The sequence below is a fragment of the Anguilla rostrata genome, chromosome 19 (assembly GCF_018555375.3).
Source record: "Anguilla rostrata isolate EN2019 chromosome 19, ASM1855537v3, whole genome shotgun sequence".
NCBI classification, from domain to species: Eukaryota; Metazoa; Chordata; class Actinopteri; order Anguilliformes; family Anguillidae; genus Anguilla; species Anguilla rostrata.
The window spans coordinates 15,055,387-15,071,545 of record NC_057951.1 but is presented as its reverse complement, the minus strand read 5'-3'; the positions used below and the strand labels follow the sequence as shown (position 1 = coordinate 15,071,545).

The 16,159-nt window shown below is 49.9% G+C and overlaps 2 protein-coding genes and 1 long non-coding RNA gene across 3 annotated transcripts; 1 reads left to right on the top strand and 2 right to left on the bottom strand.

Annotated features, from left to right (window-relative positions):
- Nucleotides 1-1,309: 1,309 nt before the first annotated feature.
- Nucleotides 1,310-10,482, bottom strand: si:dkey-103i16.6 (uncharacterized protein LOC557125 homolog). Its single transcript, XM_064319502.1, has 8 exons — nt 10,214-10,482; nt 4,489-4,690; nt 4,049-4,219; nt 3,722-3,954; nt 3,052-3,152; nt 2,758-2,919; nt 2,457-2,669; nt 1,310-2,244 (listed from the first exon to the last, which is right to left on the bottom strand). Exons 2-8 carry the CDS (start codon nt 4,680-4,682, stop codon nt 2,077-2,079), a joined length of 1,242 nt encoding a protein of 413 aa, XP_064175572.1. The 5' UTR covers nt 4,683-4,690; nt 10,214-10,482; the 3' UTR covers nt 1,310-2,076.
- Nucleotides 7,136-15,919, top strand: LOC135246014 (uncharacterized). The gene is made up of 3 exons (XR_010327490.1): nt 7,136-9,774; nt 10,728-10,859; nt 13,709-15,919. It is a non-coding gene; the product is annotated as an uncharacterized LOC135246014 (long non-coding RNA).
- On the bottom strand, nt 11,444-13,103 carry tnnt2c (troponin T2c, cardiac). The gene has a single exon (XM_064319504.1). The coding sequence runs from the start codon at nt 12,991-12,993 to the stop codon at nt 12,061-12,063; it is 933 nt and encodes a 310-aa protein (XP_064175574.1). The 5' UTR covers nt 12,994-13,103; the 3' UTR covers nt 11,444-12,060.
- Nucleotides 15,920-16,159: the final 240 nt, after the last annotated feature.

Here is a 16,159-nt window from a genome sequence, read left to right as displayed (position 1 = left end):
TGCACGCACATTTTGTCCAGGCACGCTGATTGTGCTTGTTCAGTCCGGGGTTTTAAACGCAGGCTGGATTCCTTTTCCTTGTATGGTGTGTGCGTGTGCGTGTGCGTGTGCGTGTGCGTGCACGTGTGTGTGTGCATGTACGTGCGTGCGTGCGTGCGTGCGTGTGTGTGTGTGTGCGCGCGTACGTGTGTGTGTGTGTGTGCTGCGTGCGGTGACGTGTGTGGGTGTGTGTTGTGGGGTGTGCGGTGCGTGTCGTGTAGTGTGTGTGGTGTGTGCGGTGCGTGTGGCGGGGTGTGTGTGTGTGTGTGTGTGTGCGGTCGTACGTGGTGGTGTGTGGTGTGGCGCGTGCGTCGGTGTGTGTGTGTGTGGCGGTGTGTGTGTGGGTGTGTGTGTGTGTGTGTGTGCGGTGCGTGTGTGTGTGGTGGGGTGTGTCGTGCGCGTGTCGTGGTGCGTGGTGTGTGTGTGTGGTGGCGTGTGCGTGTGTGGTGTGTGTGGGGTGTGTGTGTGTGTGTGCGCGTGCGGGGTGTGTGTGTGTGTGCGTGTGCGTGTGCGTGGTGGCGTGTGCGTGTGCGGTGCTGTGATGTGCGAGTGCGGTGCGTGTGCGCGTGTGCGCGCTGTGCGTCGTGGTGCGTGCGTGCGTGGTGTGCACATCCAGCACGAGTCTAGCTCAGTTTAGCTCTGAACTGTACACCTTGTCCACAAGATGCTTTTAACGTGACAGCTGAAGGTTTTGGGCGGTGTGTAGAACTGATGTTTAGAGCAGAGGCTCCTGCTTGCTCACGCTCTCATAAAGCCAAAGCAGTGTGTCTGTGTGAGGAGAGAAAGCAGGACCCGCGGGAGGCGGCCGCTGTCCTTGCCTGTTCAGAAACGCAGGAGTACTTGCTGATTAGCTGCTCTGCTACGTGGAGGAATGCTGGGGGTAGTAATGGTGATATTGATACGTGGTGTGCAATCATTTTTCTTATTTGTGTGCTCAATTTGATAGTATTTCTTTTCCATTAAATAGAGCTATACTACTGAAATACACATTTTCTGTTTCCATTCTTTTTTTTTTTTTAATTGGCAGGAAGTTAGATCTTGGACAGATGAAGTCTTGGTAAACTTTTTTGTTTGTTTTTTAACAGACGGACTGAACTGTTCAAAGCACTTTTGCCTGGAACTGACATGGTGACGTGATCCCACATTTGAAAGCCTGAATGCAGTTTGCAGCACAAAAGCGTGCCGTCCGTACAGACAGCAGAGACATCGCTCTGTAAAAACATTCCACAGCCCCTGCAGTCCTACATTGATTCACCACAAGATTTTGGAATTTGGAAAGAAGCATTTATTTATTCATTAAATAATATAGTCATTTTGTTTAAAATCAGTTTACAAAATATATCTACTGAGCGGACATTGGCATACTAACAATACAAACACAGAAATGGCAACTAAAATATACAATCTCTCTAAATTTGAAGGTCAGTAAAAAAAAATTCCATTTTGCCGTGGTGTGGCTTTAAGAGGACAGAGCAGTCTGAGTCCAGCACTCCAGAGCTCAGCACCCCAGTCAGGATATTGCAGTCTTTTGTTGTGGGACAGGAACATTTATTGGAGTTTGCCCCCCTCCGTGCCCCTTGTAGCTGCAGTATCCTGTGAAAGCACACAGTGGGGGTGTACACACTCGGGGGACTGGGGTGGGGGGGAGGGTTGTGGACTACATTTTCCTTCAGGAAAAAAAAAAACAAATTCCCCCTGTTCAAGTATTGCTCACGTTTGCATAACTGATGTAGCATTTAGCAGCACTGGGAAGCAGCCACCCAAAGCACTGTGGGTAATTCTGTCTCTCCTGTAGTTTTTAAGCAGTTCATGTCCACACACTGTATCTACATAACATAGGAGAGTCTTTAAGGTCATTGGAAAAAGTCATTCATAAAGGAACTAAAAATAAGTGCTTTTATACGTTTGCGCTGTGTAGTATGGCATTCAGCACAAGTGATCCTGAATTAGATAAGTGCGGACTACAGAAAGGGTGAGAATATTATTATTGCTGTATATATTTGCAGTGCAGATATGCGACTGACTTCCTGGATGTGATTAATGTGAGCGATCTGTGAAAGACGGGCTCTTGCTGTCCGTCTCTGAAGAGTCACTTTCCTGGCTGCTGATTGGTCCCCGCTCCCCGGGCGTGCTCTCGGTGGCCCCGCCCTTTTCCTGTTGCATCTCCTGGTCTCTCGCGGAGAGGAGAGGGCCCTGAGGGGGGAACTAACAGACCCCAAATATTACAAACCACATTCACCCTGAGCTTCTGCTGCTCCATCAGACCCCAAACAGTTTGTGTGTGTGTGCGTGTGTGTAATGTGTGTGTGTGTGTGCGTGTGCGTGTAATGTGTGTGTGTGCGGTTAGTGTGTGCGCGTGTGTGTAATGTGTGTGTGTGTAATGTGTGTGTGTGTGTGTCTGCGCGTGCAATGAGTACCCTGCACTGGTGGGCGGCGCTGAGCTCCTGGATCTGGCTGTCCCAGCCCAGCGTTTGGGCCAGCCTCCGGACGGTGTTCTCCAGGTCGCCCAGCTCCATGTAGTCCCTGCGGCGCCGGGGGGGGCACAGGAAGGGCCCCACGGGCTCCCGGTTCATCAGGAGCCGCGGAGTGGAGGCCCTCACCGTGTTCACCAGGCTGGCGAACGGCTCGATCTGCGGGAGGAGGACCGCCACACACTGCTGTCTGTGTACAGCTCAGTGGACTTTTCCCTTAAAATAACAGACCATACTGCCCCCATACCTGCAGAGATGTGCCCATGATGATCAGGAGGTCTGCTTTGGGGAAGTCTGTGGAGTGCAGGAAGTACTTCTGGGGAAGATCCTCTCCGAAAAACACAATGTCGGGTTTGACTGTGCCTTGGCAGAAGGAGCATGTTGGGATGTTGTCGTTCATTATGGCGGTCTGAGGAGGAAGAGCGCAGGCAGAACTAAACGATCCACAGCACACACAGCATGCAGTGAAGGCTCAACTCGTGTGCTTCGTCATGGTAACAGTGCTGTATGCACATGCCCCGCCCCCTTCTCGCAATCTTACTTTGGCTTCCTGTGCGGGGAACGGGGTGTAGCACAGGTGACAGGAAGCAGTGGCAAAACTCCCATGAGCCTCCACCAGTTTCTCCTCTGGGATTCCACACACTGGGGAAAGCAATGACAAAAGAGCTCTGACACAGGTAAAACCACTAATCCCTGCAGTTAATACACTAATCCCTGCACAAGTAATACGCTAACAACTAGCACAGGTAAAACCACTAATCCCTGCACAGGTAATACGCTAACAACTAGCACAGGTAAAACCACTAATCCCTGCACAGCTAATACGCTAACCACTAGCACAGGTAAAACCACTACTCCCTGCACAGCTAATACGCTAACCACTAGCACAGGTAAAACCACTACTCCCTGCACAGCTAATACGCTAACCACTAGCACAGGTAAAACCACTAATCCCTGCACAGCTAATACGCTAACCACTAGCACAGGTAAAACCACTACTCCCTGCACAGCTAATACGCTAACCACTAGCACAGGTAAAACCACTAATCCCTGCACAGGTAAAACCACTACTCCCTGCACAGCTAATACGCTAACCGCTAGCACAGGTAAAAGCACTAATCCCTGCACAGCTAATACGCTAACCGCTAGCACAGGTAAAACCACTAATCCCTGCACTGGCCACACACTGATCCCGGCGCAGGGCGGCTCACTCTTCTCCAGGCCGTCGATGTTCTGCGTGTAGACCCGCAGCAGCAGGCCCCGCAGGTGCAGCGTGTGGATGAAGTGGTGGATGTAGTTGGGCCGGTGGGGGCCCGGGTACAGCTCCTTGGCCAGGGAGAAGAAGGGCCGGGGATTGTGGGAGAAGTAGTCTATGTTGAACACGGCCTCCGGGTAGGGGATGCTGTAGCGCTCCAGGTTAGCGTACAGCCCTGTCCCAGGGGTCCTGGCAGTGACATCACCACAAAAACGCCGCGTCAGAAGCGGTGTGCGTGTCTAAGGGCCGATGAGCCAAACCCCCTGGGGAGTCCCACGCGCACCTGAAGTCGGGGATGCCGCTGGGGGTGCTGATCCCGGCCCCCGCCACCACCACGATGTTCCTGCAGCGTCCCGACTTCATCAGCTGGGCTACGGGACCCAGGCCCGCGCGGGACGGGGCCGGCTTCACACCCAGCCTGGGGGCAGCAGGAGCCTTCGCTGGCCTCCCTCTCCTGAGTGAGTGAGTGTCCACGCGCGCACACACACACACACAGCAGGCACGCACACACGCACACACACACAGCAGGCACGCACGCAAACACACAGCATACAGCACATGCACACACAGCACACACACACACAGCAGGCACGCACACAATGTATGTGTGGGGATTTATTGTTTTCTTAAACAATACTAATTTTTTAAATACAAATTCATCACTCCCATAGTTCCCTAACAGGAGTGCGTGGTTTTGGGCAGTCATGGCCCGTGCCCTCTTACCGTGATGATGTCATCTCTAACCATGATGACGTCATGTCCTGCTCGCTCACGCTCATCAGGCTGAGGTCCTGGGCGAGGCCTACCCCAGCCGGAGCAGCCTGGGGCCCCGGTGACTCTGTCTGCCTGGCCTGGGTGGAGGAACTGCGGGTGAGTCTGGGCAGAGCTGCCCGGGGGGCCCGTCTGGCCTTGCTCATCTCTCCACCTGTCAATGTGCGCCACACACGCCAGTTTAGGCCCAGTTCAGTCCCAGTCTAGGCCCAGTTCAGGCCCAGTCTCTGAATAATGCAATATCTGCCAGCTCCTTTACTGCGAGAAGCTTCCCTGGTCAGTGTCCCGTATAGTGCAGGGTTCCCCTGCTGAGCGGGTTCTGTGCTGCCCCCTGCTGGAGCCTTCTCTGACTGCTTTGTGTTTTTCCCCTTTCCTCTCTCATCCTTTCACCGTTCACCCTTACCCCCCCCCCCCCAGTAGCTATGTGACCCATATTTAAAAAGCAGTTACAATATAATTATAGTGTTGTGCCCCCCCCTCCTTTGGCCTGTGCAAAGCTGAGATGTTTTATAACCGTCACCCCCTCACAAAGGTAATGGCAGTAATATATCCCCCCCGCCCCCCGCCCTGCCGGCTATGCTAATAGAGCTCACAGCTGTGGCAGCTTTACGATGGGTGTTTGGGGGTGTGGGGAGGGGGGACCCCAGATTGACTGTGTGTCAACAAATCCAGCTGGGAGGGTACCTAAGAGCCCCTCAAAAGGAAAGGGAGGGGGGGGGATGAATTATGTGGGGGCGGATTTCAATAAAAGGGTTTGGAGGGGGAGGGGCCGCGGGCTGGTGGGGGGGCAGTGTTGGTTAGACTCCAGGGTTTTTCTGGGTCTTCAAACAACTTCCAAAAGAAATAAGTAAATCTAGCTGAGAGAGAAAGAGTGAGAGAAGAGAGAGGGAGGGAGAGGAATGAGGGAGGGAGAGGAGTGAGGGAGGGAGAGAGAGGGACTGGAGAGACAGAGTTACATCCAGTAAAGGAGGCGATGGTCCCTGTGCCATGAACAGATAAGGGCCCTGTTTCACAGCGCTTATCTCCCCGCTGAAAGTGAAAGGGGGGGGGGGGCACCATTAAAGCTTTGATCAATGAAGTGGCGGGGGGGGTTAGAACCAAACAGCTGTGGTTTATATTTTGAGATTAAACCCCTAGTTTCAATAATTTGAGCAAGATAATCTCAGTACAGAATAGTAGAGTAAAAACGATAAAGTTCACGAGACGTTTGTTTTGTTTTCTTGCTTTTTATGGTTTTCAGTCGACAGCAGTGTGTCAGAAGAAATGAAACACATTTTCAGATAAAAGCTCTGGCGGACCAGCGCACCTGGGTAACAGCTCAGCTCAGCTGCAGCTCGCTCTGCGTGTAGCTCAGTGGTCAGAAGTTCACGGGCTGTTTTTTTGTTAATTTGAGCGCATTTTTTATTGAATGCTTTGCCCCTCCCAAAGGCCAAAAGGTGACATCAGCTTCATCTAATGACTTTCATTTGAGCCGTAAAGAGGCGGGTCTGGGGGGGCCGGGGTCTGGGGGGGCCGGGGTCTGGGGGGAGGAGCCAGTACATCTGCAGAGCTTCCTTCACAAGCGCGGGGGACGTAGAAACACTTTAAAGCAGGAGATTCGGCCATTAGGGAAGTTTCAGTACGAAACAATCAAAATACTGACCTAAAATTCAAAGATGAGGGATAACTTTTTGGCATCCATTTAAATATGGCCCTTTTTTAGGTGAATTCAAGTTAAGTGGCCTAAAACTACTGTGATTTTATTTAGGAAATGAACAGAAATAGTGCTTTGGTGGTGCCGGTGTGCCCTCGCCCGTGACACTGATATAAACACACAACATACGGATGCCAAACCGCCGGCATCTGGCTGCTCTGAATAAGGTACGGCGAAGGCCCGCGCTGCGCAGGCACTGTGTCTGAGGCTCGATCCAGACTGAACCTAAGATGGCGGCTGGGTTTGTGATTCAGGCTCTGAAGTCGCTGAAAGGTCAGACTGCAGAGGTTTTAAACTGATGCGCGCCTGGAGGAGCAGACAGCTTTACAGCGCTGCATTCCACAGGGCCCTGGCCGACCAGGCCCAGCTCACTCTGAGCGCTTATTAAAGGGATAAATCACTGTGCCCGGGTCCTTTAGCTCTGTGTGTCTGCACAGCTGAGAATGCCGCGCGCATCAGAGCCCAGGACTTCATCACACGACTCAGACTCACGAGGCTTTGGCCGAAGGGCAGCTTCTCCGTGATCGTCAGCTGCATTGTGCCTCTGCACGTTTCGCCATCGATGAAAACGCAATGCAGACGTCCGTTTGGCCTGACCCGAGCGCTTCCTGTTTATTCTGGAACATGCCGGTGGGCGAGGGGCGTGGTGAAAACAGAGGGGACGAGCGAGCGGACCGATGAGCATGCTAATGTCCAGCTGATATTTATACGCCCAACCTTACAGGCCGGGGCCATTGTGTGTGTGGAAAAGCTGTCTGCTTCTAAAGAAAGACTTAACCAGCCTGGGGGGGGGGCGTCCAAAAAACCAACACGGTCACCCGGGCCACAGTCGCCACGGCCACGGGAGTGTAACTATGGCGAGGAGGTTAGCGGGGGGGGCGGGGCGCATGCAGCGAGCCAGTCACAGCTGTGGAGCGCAACGGGGCGCAACTTTAACTGCATGAGTTACACATGCGACTGACTGCATGGGTGCAAGTTAGGGTACTCGCACTCATGCAAAATCGCATGTGTAAGTCACACTCGCAAAGCTGCACGGTAGCTGCATGCATCTTTCATGTCCAAGAGGCTCACTGCAGAAAGGGTTTGATAAAATAATGCGACACCTCTTTATACATCTGTGTGATAATACAGAGCAATTTTATATTCCAGATAAATAAAGTTTCGAGTTTAGTTACTTGGGTGCAGTTGTGCCGTTTGATGCCTCTGTGATCCTATGATTGTTATTTAATGACAAGTAAATCCCTAAAGCTTTGAGAAAAGATTAAAGAGGATTTCAGACCCTAACCCCCCCCCATTCAGTCGCTCTCTCTCCCCCCTTAACTCTGTCCCTTTACCACTTTTACTGGCCCAGATCTGACCAATCACGTCCCGTGCTGCGTGGGACAGCCCCAAAGACCACCAGGGATGTGGGGGGGGGGGTGTTACAGTAATTAAATTAGAGCGCAGCATCACAGCTCAGAGGTTGGGATTAATCCTTTTAGGGCTGGAGTACAGAGCGGACCAGAACACACTTTCAGCCCCGGCCCTCAGAGACCCCGAGCACAGAGTCAAAAAGGCTTTTCCGCCCTGCTGCAAATGAGCCGCTCGTCTGCTATGGGGCAGGCCCCCAAAACTCAGCGCCCCAAAACTCAGCGCACCCAAAACTCAGCGCCCCAAAAACTCAGCGCCCCCAAAAACTCAGCGCCAAGTCCGGCTGCAACACTCACTCATGTATGTGAGTGAGTGAGTGAGTGTGTGTGTGTCAGACTCTTCCGTGACCATCCTCTGGTGCCTGTTTTCAGTACGCTAGTGCTGTCCGAAGGGAAGGCTCAGTGTCGGCCGTCGTCATGGAGACCACAGCAACGCTCCACGAAGGCGACAGTGCTGGCGGCCCCTCCCCCCGACACAATGACATATAACCTCTTTGTGGCGGTGCTTGCTGCGCACAATGGCGCTAATTTGTGTTGTACACACTGTTTGTTCAGAGGCAGCGCTGAGCAGCCCAAAGGTATTTTAAAGTCTCCACTGCTGACTGCACCCATCATGCTAACAGCAGAACCCGCTCCCCCACTGAACCCCCAGCCTGGCTGCCATCCCGAGCTACTGCACACACTGATGCCCAGGTCTGTATTCCGCTCAGGTGAACCACACCCACTTGTCTCACAAAAGGTTAAAAGCGGAGTGCTTCCAATTCAGGGAGTGGGTTTTGTTTACGAAGCTGCTAAAGTAACTGTGCACTCAATGACACACCTGTTAAAACAGACAATCCCCAAAACGTTTCTGTATTTCCCACGTTAAACTGACCTGCTCTTTTACCATTTCTAATCTCAGACAGAACTGGGCTTTCACTCTACAGCTCTCTGCTCGTAAGCATTCAATTTACACTGATAAAAATCTGAAGAGGAAAAACCTCCTGTGGAACCTCGTGATATACATCTGAGGTTAGACTGCCATCTACTGTCTGGCAGCAGTATTACATGTAGATCTGCAAAGTTACACAATTCCTGAAAAGGAAGCATTTTTCATGCAAAATTGCATGCACCAAGGACAACAGGATAGGAATCCTTATTTTCAGGTCACTGCAGAAAACTATACGGGAGTATATTAAAAATTATACTAAAAAAGAAGACAAATGCACAACTGCAAATTAACTAAGTCAACTAAAAGACCATTAGCAGAAATGCAATGACATGTTGCTTTATTTCATTCCAAATGGCTTTCGGCTGGATCAGCATATCACTTCCCATTGTTTCCTTAGTGAAAGCCATTCTACCCCTTTCTGTGTGCACCTTGGGGACCTTAAAGGTCTTCAGCTGGTCCAGGGAATTTAAGTATTTGTGCTCGTGAAAATTTAGTGCGGACTTGATAACAGCAGCTCAGAGGTGTTCTGCGTGCGTGCACGGCACTGCGGTGGTTTCGGTAATGACCACGGAGGACAAACGGATGTGTCACAGACAACCTGAGGAGCTCTGTCTCGTACGTCTTTTGGCGCAACATCCTGTTACGAATAAATATCCGATTAATTCCTAGGGTCCCCGAATGATATAGAAACTCAAGCTGGAAGTTGTCGCTTTATTGCTGGGGTAAATCACTGTGGTGCGATTTAAATCTGAAAAGAAGTGACAGGGTGCGCGGCTGCTTGCACTGAGACATCAGAATAGGAGGCTGAACCAGAGTGGGACAATCTCGAGTGTGTTTGACAGACTATGGACTTCATTTCCCATCAGCCCCTCCAAAAGGCACTGCCACCTTTCCGCCCCCAGATCTTGTGACAGAAGAAATGCATTTGCTACGAAGTTAATGAGAAGTAAATCTTACCAAATAATATATACTTACAACAAAGCTTTTTCAGTATTACACCTTTATCATTTAGTTGTGAAATTGTTATGTCAGAAATTAATATCCGGGCCACTCAGAATTGATATTTTGTGCTCATTTAAACATTTTAATCAGCCTAGTTCATCATAACTGATGCTTTATGTTATCAACTAATTGACTTTGGGGATGAACATTGGGCTCTAACCTTCTGAAAGTGTGGATCCCTGCTCACTGAAGCCAAAATGAAAGTGAGTTGAATCTACGTTCTGTTAAAATCGGATTAAGTTATAAACTAGGGATGAACTTTCAAGGGGAAAGTCCATGCATTCGCGGGGAACCTTCATTTGGTTAAGAGATATTAGCATATGTATATGCTATATATGCATTGGCTTCGGAAGACCCAAGTTCGAGTTGAGAACCTTTTCATTAGCACGCGTTTGCTATTTATTACAATTATTTATACATAGCGTATAATTAAAATATATTGTTATTTATGCAGGTAGTTAGTGATGACGTAAATGAAACAGTTCAATGCTAAACCGCTTCTAATATAGGCTATTGTATCACCGGCGCTTTCTTCTTATACAAAACATTGCGATTTGAAACAATGGCGCCAAAAGAATTTCCAGCCCAGTTACTCTGGTTAATGCGATAAGCGGAGAGAAAAGCAAATTAGAGAAAAGTTACCTGATCTTCTGGACACTGAATGGGGAAGTTTTCTCTATTGGTGGAGTGCAGAACAGAGACCCAATACAAATTGTGAATTTCTGCTAGCCCGCTTAGCTATACCATGAAACCGATCTATGATGCTAGTCCCATATACATTATTTACTCATGCTCAAAAATCCACGGACTAATTGCACAACTCATGAACGAGTCATTTTTATTAAGAAAATCTCGGGGTTTCTCTTGACCAGCGCTGGCTAAATAGCGTCCGGGAAAAGGAAGTGCGTCACTTCTTTCAGATTGCAGTGCGGGAAAAAAGAACTTTAACCATGGCGGTTCATTCTATCATTCCATTCACAAGCGTCACCGCTGGGCAGTCGCTGCGCAGATCCATCGATGTACACGCAGGCGTGCACATGGATTAGTATTGATGCATAGGCCTGTACACGTTTAATTGTTTTATTGAGTCGTTGCGGTGGATTATTATTATTATTATTATTATTATTATTATTATTATTATTTTGTTATTTTACAGGGCTCAGTGTTCGCCGATCCAACCACTGTACAGACTGAAGACAGCGAATCTGCGCAGCGCCAGATTTGCAGTGACGTCAATGGATATCGCTGTGTGCAGAATATTTCCTGCGCCTACGTTTCCTACTTCCTGGTAGTTTTCCCATCCATTTCAAGCAGCGATATGTGTGGTTTACACGGAAGCCATTGTCATACGATGCGTAATTCAAGCCATAATCTTTTTGTAACTGCGCCTTCTTAAGCAAAGCTTTATTTAATGCATATGAATGATAAGTGGCTATTGCATTTATTTTTGATAAATTATCCCAATCCTGTCAGGAATCAGCCAGCAATCAGTACGCCATAATCCAGAGATAGACCATACCTCTTATTGGTCCAACCGGAGGCTGGAGGCTAATTAATTTGTAAGAACAAATCGCACTGAATCCATTAAAACATAACTGTCTTTATATAACTGTCGATGTAATTGTAGTCTCACCAAATTCCACTAGAGGGGATTCGTGAGCTACTATAGTCAGTCACAAGCGTTGACTCAATTTCTGTGTTTGGTCAGAAAGTTCCCATGCTCTTTGTATTCATAACGAAACAGAACACTTATATTTCTGTTTGGTCTGCCGCCTGTTTCTCTGTGTTTTCAATCGAAAGAGCTTCAGTTTGTTAGGAACACAGGAATTCATTTTGTTGAAATTTCTTTATATAAAAAGAATCACAACTCCATCATGTTAATGGCATTTTTTAATTGACCACCCCAACATTTTTGTCACTATAAACATTGTACAGTGCCTTTATGTAACCACGTACACACCTTGTATGTGTCATGTAGCAAATACAGGAACCTCCAACTGATCAAAGCCTATATGCTAAGTCAAGCTGTAATGTCTGAGTGACATATTTGAATGAAAAATAGAGGTTTTCAGGTGAACATGGATACACCCGGTACTTGCAGCTTTGAGTTGGCAGTCCTCTCTGTGCCTGGGGCAGAGGACTGCACCATGGCCAAAGGCTCGACGTTCACACAGTTCACATTAGTCATGTGATTTTTCTCCCTAAAAAGAGCTTGATCCCTGTAGTCCGCTGTGTTCCGGAGGTATTCTGAATACTGATACTGGATGGTTTGTCGCGATGCGCGCGTTAAATTAAACACACAGCCAACATTTTTACATTGCGACTTCCATCTCGTAGTACAGCATGCTTTTCATCGTTTCTAATGAGTCCTTTTCTGCCCCCCTGCTCCCCCCGAGCCCCCGTACCGAAACGGGCGCTGAAACAAACCCAAAGACTACTCTACTTTCACACGGGGATGCTAACGGGCTCGTAGCGCCGCGGGCTCCGTCTCACTTCCACGAGCCCGACTTGCCCTTGGCGGTGCGCGTTGTCTTGGAGACCTTGGAGCCGCGCTGGTGGTCGCTGACGCGGTTGCGCAGGACGTAGATGTCGTAGCGCTGCCTCTTGAGCTTCTCCATCAGCTCGAACTTCTCGGCGTGCAGCTGGTGCGCCTGCTGCCACAGGTCCTGCGCCTTCTCGGCCAGCTTGTCCTGGTTCAGGTGCTCGATGTTCAGCGGCCGCCGTCGCTCCATCAGGACCTTGGTCTTCTTCTCGCGCTCCGTCAGCTTCTTGCCCGTCTTCTTCTCCACCTTCTGCAGGTAGCCGCCGAAGCTCTTGTTGGTGTAGACGGCCTTCTTGCGCGCCTCCTCCTCGGCGCGGAGGCGCGCGGCCTCCTCCTCCCGCCGGAGCTTCTCCTCGGCGAGGCGCGCCTGGCGCTCGCGGTCCCGCTCCGCGCGCTCCCGCTGCTGCTCGGCGCGGTCGGCACGGCGACGCTCGATGCGCGTGCGCAGCGCCACCAGCTCCTCCTCCTCCTTCTGGCGGTTGCTGAAGTGCAGCTCGATCAGGCTCTGCAGGTCGTTGAAGTCCTTCTCCAGCCGCTTGCGGTGCAGGTCGTCAAAGTCCACCTTCTCACCGTCCGGCAGTTTGGGCGGCGTGATGTTGGGCATGTACAGTTTGGACCTGGGCTTGGTGTCCTCCACCACCTCCTTCTCCTCCTCCTCCTCCTCCTCCTCTTCCTCTGCCTGTAATCCTTCCTTCTCCTCCTCCTCCTCCTCCTCCTCTTCCTCTGCCTGTAATCCTTCCTTCTCCTCCTCCTCCTCCTGACTCACATCTGGTGCCCATTCGATTTCTTCCTCCTGCTCCTCTTCCTCGGCCTGAGCCTCCTCTTCGTGCTCCTCCTCTTCCTCCTGGTACTCCTCTACCTCCTCCTGCGTATCAGACATGGTGGGGTGTTCTGTGGGAGGGTGAAGCTGCAGAGGGGTTCGAGGTTCTGGCGGAGTGGAGATCAGCTGGACGGCAGCGGGGAGAGGCAGCCCTGATTTAAAGGAGAGACCCCGCCCCCCCGTCACATTTGTCTGATAAACTCTCCAGACAGATGGAAAGTGTGTCTATTTTCTCCCTCCATATGGGGGGTCACCCAGGAGCCCCCCTCCCTCAGCCCCAAGTCATTCCTTTAGAAGGCCAGACAATATGAGCTATTTCTGCGGGGGAACAGATGCTACACACTTGTGTGTCGTCCCTGATGAAACACAGGCACATATCAGGTTAACACAAGAGGTGAGGGGGGGTGTAGTGAGTGGGACAGAGAAACAGTGCTTACTATAGCAGCATCCCACAGAAAAACTAGTTTTATCCGCATTTTGTACTCAACACATGCAGACACACCTGTGCAGCATGAAGGGAATGCTGGGTAATGTTAATCAGCCTGCAATCTGATTTATGAGTAATGCCTGTTCAGCATAATTTGCCATCTAGTAATATGCTAAGCCCATATTCACATTTTGTTAGGGTCCATAACCATGTGCTGAAACACAGTAAATGATATAATAAATTCATATGGTGAGTGTGGTGACAGACTGGAAGTACCCTGTGACCCCTGAGTGAAGCTGTCATTTTAGTCCATGATCACTGATTGCTGTAAAACTTGTAAATTTGCAGCCTTGGGCTGCTGCACTGCCACTCCATGCTCTGGCACCTGTGGGTCAGATTTCTGTGGCAAACCTGAAACGAAAGAGTCAGCAGCTACAGGTACAGTTTAGTTTAAAATGTTGTTCTGTTAAACAGATCTTGTGTCAGTCAGAGAAAATTTGATGTCTCATTTTTTGACAGTTGAAACCGTGATGTGGATTAAAGTGGACATGCAGTACGAGTGGAGTAACAGGTGGATAGTCCGTAGGGATGATGAGTAAAACATTCCTGTAGTAAGAACCTTTTGGGCTTTGATGGTGAAGTGGCTCGGCCCGCTGCTGTCTCTGCTAACTCAGTGTGGATGTCCAGCGCGGGCGATGACAGTGTGAAATCCAAACAGCATAACTTCAGCATCCAGCCTGAGCAGCGCGGGGGCAGAGAGCCCTGGTTCCTCAGGGGGGGAGGCTGACAGGAGAGGGCAGGTGTTCGTGACGCTCCACTCGCTTCCCCCTATCTCAGGAATGTTCATTAGCCTTTCAGTTCTCCCCGGGGGAACGACTCTCTGAAACATCCCCCGCTCTCCTACGCACTGCCACGCAGTGCTGATTAGCACCCAGAATGAGCCCACTCAAGACTCCATAAATGCTAACTGGTAATAGAAACGTACGCTGGCTTTATCTGAGCCGTGTGTGGGCTCCGTGCGTCCAGCTTGGGCACGTGCGCGCTCGCCATCCCTGTGCTATGCCCCGCAAACACGCGGCTCGTCTACGGCGCTGCTGCTGGAGTCTCGCGGCTCGTTTACAGCGCTGCTGCTGGAGTCTCGCGGCTCGTCTACGGCGCTGCTGCTGGAGTCTCAGTGTTTCTCACCAGCGTGAAGGCTCACGGGCGGCCGTTTGCCTCCTGCAGGGCGGCCGCAGCTGCTCGTCTGACTTTGCGCGCTGGATTCTTCCCTTTGGCACCGCGCTCTGTCTTACACAGAGAGCCTCCGGTACGCTGTTTCTAATGATACCCAACCCGTCTGAGACGCAAACCTCTAACCAGAAACACCGAGTTATGAACCAAACAAACAAACAAACAAAAACAAGCCCAGAAACTGAACAACTCTTAATACCTTAAAACACGGGAATAATCCTGAAATCTTTGTTTTCATTCATCATGATCGTATCAGAGGTAGTGCCTATCTGAGTTCGGGAAGCACATTTTAAATCTTGTCTTGTGACGTGTAACTCTTTCTTGTTAAAAATCAGTGGCAAAACTGGTCCTAAAACAAAAAGGATAACACTTCCGTGGCAAGATGAGAGTGTAAGTGTGTATTGCTCTCTGTGTGCTAGCATAGGGCTTCATGGCCTTGGATGGGTATATAAAGTACAGTACATGTTACAGATACGCTGATAATTGCAGATCATGTTTGTCATACTGCAGTTGTCGGGCACTTTAAGTCCGCTTGGTGAAAGGGTAAAGCATGGCAATCTTTTCTGGAATGGATTATAATTGGCCTGTTACTATTTTAATCTTTAAGCTTTACTTGTCTGTTTGGCATTTGTCATTTTTCAATCCTGTGGGTATCGCCTAACAAGACACCAGTAGGAGTACAGGGGCGGGCCCTGAACACCACGGGCTGTGCAGTGGGCCCTGAACACCACGGGCTGTGCAGTGGGCCCTGAACACCACGGGCTGTGCAGCGGGCCCTGAACACCACGGGCTGTGCAGTGGGCCCTGAACACCACGGGCTGTGCAGTGGGCCCTGAACACCACGTGCTGTGCGCTGACTGTGAGCGTGTGGAGTTAATGTGGAATTAGCTCTCTGTATTTTCTGTATCTGTATTTGTCTTACTTTTTAGAAAAATAATTGATTTCTTTTTTTGAACATGGAGCTTCCATTTTTAGATGGCTGTTGAAAGGGCCGTGGGGAGCTCTGACAGCGTTTCCACGCTGCTGAACAGACGGTCTGACGCGAAGTGTCTGTCACACGAGAGAAGATTCCAGAAGTAGAAGAGATTGAGAGCCTTGCCTGTCTCTCCTGCTCCAGTATCACCTCCTTTTTATTCACTTATTCACAAGGGACCGTGTACAATATTACACATAAATGCTATGTTATATTATGTTATGAATTCTGTTTTTTGATGTATTGGTGCTGGCAGATTGAATGAGTTTATGATAATTTTCATCTGTAAAATGTGCCAAACGCAAAGAGAATGTAGCATGGATTTATTATTTTAATAAAGTAAATGTTTTTTTTAATCAGAGGGTTAAGTGTGTTTTTTGATGTCCTTGTTCCCCTGAGGGAACTGAAACGTGTTGAATGGTAAGATGGGGCCAAGAGCAGGAGGTGTTTTCTCCAGTTTCAGCTGTGTAGGGTGGTGGTGTTCTTGGGTGTATTTGATTGGCTGTCGGGGCTTTTCAGCACGGGATGACTCACATTCCAGGTATTTGCACAGGCATCCGGGCTTCGCTCTTAAAGACCACGGAGACGGGAACAAG

Coding starts and splice junctions, on each gene's coding strand:
- si:dkey-103i16.6 (XM_064319502.1), bottom strand. CDS start 4,682: ATGAGCAAGGCCAGACGGGCCCCCCGGGCAGCTCTGCCCAGACTCACC. Junction 4,220..4,488: donor TTAGAGATGACATCATCACG/GTAAGAGGGCAC, acceptor TCACTCACTCAG/GAGAGGGAGGCCAGCGAAGG. Junction 3,153..3,721: donor CATCGACGGCCTGGAGAAGA/GTGAGCCGCCCT, acceptor TGCTTTCCCCAG/TGTGTGGAATCCCAGAGGAG.
- tnnt2c (XM_064319504.1), bottom strand. CDS start 12,993: ATGTCTGATACGCAGGAGGAGGTAGAGGAGTACCAGGAGGAAGAGGAG.